Raw genomic sequence first — 4,925 nt, forward strand, 5'->3', positions numbered from 1 at the left:
CGGGACACGGGGTCCCCACGGAAGAGCCGCGGTCGGGGGGGGAGGACACCCCCACCCCGGTGTCCCCCGGGAAGCGGGGACACGGGGTGACGTCCCCGGCAGCGGGACGGGGTCCGGGGTCCTGCTCCCTGCTCCCGAAGCGGAGCCGGGCGCTGGGAGCAGGGGGTTTAAACCAGGGCTGAATGGGGGCGGGGGGGCAGAGAGATGCCCCCCCCTCGTCTTTTGGGGTGCATTCGGGGCGGGCTCCGTTTTGCTGCATTTTGGGCTTATTTTGCTTGGTTTTGGTGTCCAACCCGCCGGGTGTTTCGCGGCGACACAAACACCGGCTGCACCTCGGTGCGGGGGGGGGCGCGGGGGGGGCCATGCGGGGGGGGCTCGGGGGGGGCACCAGCCTTGGCCGGGGGGGACGCTCGTGCTGGCACCGGCCGGGGACATGCGGCCGGTCCCCGCGTCCCCCCCGCCCTGCCCATGCCATGCGGGGGGGGGATGCACCCCCAACGGGGGGGGAGGGGGTTAGACCCCCCCCCAATTTAATCCACGCAAAAAGTCACCCCTTTCCAGGTACTTTGTGCCAAGGGGAGGGGGGATATGGGGACTGACCCCCCCCCCGCCATGAAGCAGCGGGTGCCATTGGGGGGTGCAGAGCCCAATTTGGGGCGGGGGGTGGCAAAAGCGAAGTCCCCTGCGGGAGGAAGGCTTCGCGTGTCCCTGTCCCCCCCCGAGTGATGGAGAGGGGCAATGGGGGGGGGGGCGCCGAAGGTGGCAGCCTCCGACTGCACTGGGGCAGAGGGGACAGGGGGGACACAGGGGACACGGTGCCAGCAGGCTGATTTTGCAGGGGGGGGCCGGGGGGGTGCACCGCATGCGCTCCGATTTCCAAGGAGGCCACGGGGGCGGGAACGGGGACACCGGGAGCGAGGAAGAGGACGGGGCCGGGAGGCAGGACGGACAGACGGAGACCAGAAGGCAAGCAAGACGGCGGCCCGGGGGGGGCCGGACGAGGTTTTGGGGGGGGGTCCAAGGTGGAGGTGAGGGGGGGTCCCTTGCAGACGGCGTCTACCTTGTTCCACCAGCCCCAGGGGGGCGCCGGCGGCGGCCGCGGACATTGTAGGAGGCGCGGTGGTCTGTCTGCCCACTGGGGGGGCCGCGCGGGGCGGGGGGGACAAGGGGGGGAGAGAAAAAAGGAAGCGGAAGGACAAAACGGAGGAAAAATCAAGACAAAAAAATACATAAAAGGCTGTTAGAGGTGGCGGGTGCGGAGAGGACCCCCCCCCAGCGCTTCCCCCCCATCTCTAGCCCAGTGCGCCCCCCCCGTGGGGTGGGGGGGCTACCTGCGCCGTCGGGACGCTGCGCGGGGGGGGCTGCGGGGGAGGCCCCGGCTTTTAGGCTCCCCCCCCCATTTTTCCAGTCGTGGGGGGGCTTGGGGGGGGGTAAGAACGGGATCAGCATCATCCTTGCTTTGATGAGGAGGGGGGAAATAATAATAATAATAATAATAATAATAATAATAATAATAGTCATAAAAGGAGAAAAAAAGGGGAGTTAAGAGCGAGAGAGAGAGAGAGAGAGAGAGAGAGAGAGAGAGAGAGAGAGTGGGGGGGATGCAGGTGTCACGAGTGCGCCGGGGCTCAGCCCGGGCGGCAGCCCAGGGGGGCCGGGGACAGTGGGGACTTACCCGAGAAGTTCCGCGTGGCCAGCATGGTGGTGAGGATGGCACCCTGCAACGGGGGGGCACCGTCACCACGGGGGGGCACCATGACCGCAGGGGGGCACCCCCGGACCACGACGGATTTCACGGAGGAGCAGCGGGATGGGCACGGCGGGATGGGCACTGCCGCCGGGCATGGCCAGGGTGGCACCGGGCGATGCGGGGAGGCTCTGGGAATGGCTGGGATAGGCCCATGATACCCTTGGAATGGCCGGGATGGGATCTATCCGCATGGAGAAGCCCCAGGACATGGCCAGGATGTGATCGTGATACCCTTGGAATGGTCAGGATGGGACCACGATACCCTTGGAATGGCTGGGATGGGACCTGGCTACATAGATAAGGACCAGGACATGGTCAGGGTGGGACCACGATACCCTTGGAATGGCCGGAATGGGAGTATAATACGCTTGGAACGGCCAGGATGGGACCTGACTACCTGGAGAAGGACCAGGACATGGCCAGGATGGGACCACGATACCCTTGGAATGGCCGGAATGGGACCTGGCTACATAGATAAGGACCAGGACATGGCCAGGATGGGACCATGATGCCCTCGGAATGGCCAGAATGGGACCACGATACCCTCGGAATGGCAGGGATGGGAGCTGTCCGCATGGAGACGCCCCAGGACACGGCCGGGCCGGGCCGGTGCCACCGCGGGCACCACCGGGAGGGCAGCGGGAAGCGCCGGCCGCTCCGGACACCCCACCTTGAGCTTCCTCCGCGCGTTGAACTTCTTGAGGCACTCGACCGTCTCCTGCCTGTGCATCATGGAGGCCACGGTGGAGCGTTGCTGCGGGACGGAGCGCGCGTGAGCGCCGGCGGGCACGGCGCGCGGCCCCGGCGCGCCCGCCCGCTACTTACGCAGACCCACGGGTGCTTGAGGGCCTCGTGGGCTGTGATGCGCTTGGCCGGGTTGATGGTCAGCATCTGGTTGATGAGGTTCTTCGCTTCGGGGGTCACCGTGTCCCACTCGGGGGACGGGAACTGCGCGGGAGACACAAGGGGCCGGCGGTCACGGAGCGGCGCGGCCCCGCGGCGGGAGGAGGGGGACGGCCGCGTCCCCCCGCCCCCCCACGCACCCCCGGGCCACCGGGGACGCGGCCCGAGGCACCCCTGAGCGCCCGTGGCGTCGCTCGCTGGGTCCGTCATTAGGCTCCAGAGTTAACGCCCCGCTCCCGCCCTCCCCTCCGCACGCGGAGAAGCGGAAAACGGCCTCCGGGAGGCGCGGAAAAGTCGGGAGCGAGTGAGCGAGCCCCGCGAGGAAGAGGAGGAGGAGGAGGCGGCGGCCGGAGCAGAGCGACAGAGCCGGGCTGGGGGGGCGGCAGAAGAAAGGGGGGGCCAGAGGAAGGACAGAGAGACACGGGTGTCCCCGGGGGGCCGCGGAGATACCCACTGGAGGGGGGGGCTTCCTGCGGGCGCCGTGCGTGGAGATATGAGGCCAGTCTTCGGAGGCGGCGCCCGCGCGGCGCCCGGGCACTTACGTCGTAGGCGCCGGCCTTGATCTGCTGGTAGAGCTTGTGCTGGTCCTCGTCCCAGAAGGGCGGGTAGCCCACGAGCAGGATGTAGAGGATGACGCCTGCGGAGAGCGGGCAGCGCCGTGAGGGGTCCCCAGCGGCGCCCGCCGGGTGCGGAAGGCGGGCGGGAATGGGATGGGGGCGGGGAGAGGGGCCGGGATGGCACGGGCAGGGGCTAGGATGGGAATGGGCACGGGACTGGGGTGGGGACATGGGTAAGGGGCTAGGGAGGGGCTAGGATGGGAATGGGCATGGGACTGGGGTGGGGTCCACGATGGGAACTGGGATGCGAGCAGGATGGGGAGAGCAGTGGAACTGGGATGTGGACTGGGAAGGGATGTGGACGAGGGTGGAGAATGGGACCAGGACTGTGGATGGGATGGAGACTAGGAAGGAGCCGGGAAGGAGATGAGGAGAGGAACGGGATGGGATAAGAATTGACATGGCGACTATGATAGAGACAGGGAAGGGACCGGGATGGGGCAAAGAAAGGGAAAAGACAGGGACCAGCATAGGAACTGGGATGAGAACTCACCTGGAGACAGGGATGGGGATAGGGATGGGGCTGAGGGTGGAACTGGGATGGGAATGGGGATGGGAGTGGCACGGGAGCCAGGCTGGGAGCCGGGCTGGGAGCTGGGATGGGAGCCAGGATGGGAGCTGCTCCTACCGCATGCCCAGATATCCACGGGTTTACAGGACAGGGATGGGGTGAAGGTGGAACTGGGATGGGAATGGGGCTGGGAGCGGGGCTGGGGGCCGGGCTGGGGGCCGGGCTGGCGCCGCTCCTACCGCATGCCCAGATATCCACGGGTTTGCGGGACAGGGATGGGGCTGAGGGTGGAACTGGGATGGGAGCCGGGATGGGAGCCGGGATGGGAGCTGGGATGGGAGCTGGGATGGGAGCTGGGATGAGGGCCGGGCTGGGAGCTGGGCTGGGGGCCGGGCTGGCGCCGCTCCTACCGCATGCCCAGATATCCACGGGTTTGTGGGACAGGGATGGGGCTGAGGGTGGAACCGGGATGGGAGCTGGGATGGGAGCTGGGATGGGAGCTGGGCTGGGGGCCGGGCTGGGGGCCGGGCTGGCGCCGCTCCTACCGCATGCCCAGATATCCACGGGTTTGCCGTAGGCTTCCTTGCGCAGGACCTCGGGCGAGAGGTAGCCGGGGGTGCCGGCGAAGCCTGCGCGGGCGGGAGGCGGCGCTGAGCGCGGGCGGCGCGGGGGCCGCGGGCGCCGCGCGCCACTCACCGAACCAGGCCTGCTGGTCGCCCTGCACCTCGATGGCGAGGCCGAAGTCGGCCAGCTTCACGGCCGCCCCTTTGCACTTGCTGGCCAGGAGCAGGTTCTCCGGCTGCCCCCGGAGAAGGGGCGTCGCGCAGCGGGAAGGGGAGAGAGGGATGCGGTGGGTTGAGTTGTGGGGTGTTCCCGGACCAGATAAACCCTCCTCCTCCTCCTCATCATCATCATCACCACCATTGTCCCTGTGCCCGTGTCTGACCCCAGCTCAAGGCCGATTTGAGGGCGAGCGGAGCCTTCCCGCTGCCCGTCCTGCTCCCGGCTGGAGGAGCTCAGTCCCTCACCCAGCAGGAGCCCGGCTCCCTCCCTGCATCCCGGGATGATCCCGGAGCCCGGCTCCATCCTTGCATCCCGGGATGATCCCAGAGCCCGGCTCCATCCCTGCATCCCGGGATGATCC

At 68.1% G+C, this 4,925-nt stretch overlaps 1 protein-coding gene across 1 annotated transcript in view; it reads right to left on the minus strand.

Moving 5' to 3' along the window:
• Positions 1–4,925, minus strand: part of CAMK2B (calcium/calmodulin dependent protein kinase II beta) — a gene marked incomplete at its 3' end in the record, with an annotated part of 15,304 nt that overhangs the window by 4,819 nt on the left and 5,560 nt on the right. Inside the window, exons 4-10 of the mRNA XM_026042369.1 lie at positions 4,478–4,710; positions 4,327–4,410; positions 3,196–3,290; positions 2,576–2,698; positions 2,421–2,504; positions 1,676–1,718; positions 1,061–1,135 (exon numbers count right to left, since the gene is read on the minus strand). Coding sequence (XP_025898154.1) covers positions 1,061–1,135; positions 1,676–1,718; positions 2,421–2,504; positions 2,576–2,698; positions 3,196–3,290; positions 4,327–4,410; positions 4,478–4,710 — 737 coding nt within the window. The remainder of the gene's footprint in view (positions 1–1,060; positions 1,136–1,675; positions 1,719–2,420; positions 2,505–2,575; positions 2,699–3,195; positions 3,291–4,326; positions 4,411–4,477; positions 4,711–4,925) is intronic.

This window comes from Nothoprocta perdicaria, unplaced genomic scaffold (assembly GCF_003342845.1).
Source record: "Nothoprocta perdicaria isolate Ctin4 unplaced genomic scaffold, notPer1 scaffold_103, whole genome shotgun sequence".
Taxonomy (NCBI): domain Eukaryota; kingdom Metazoa; phylum Chordata; class Aves; order Tinamiformes; family Tinamidae; genus Nothoprocta; species Nothoprocta perdicaria.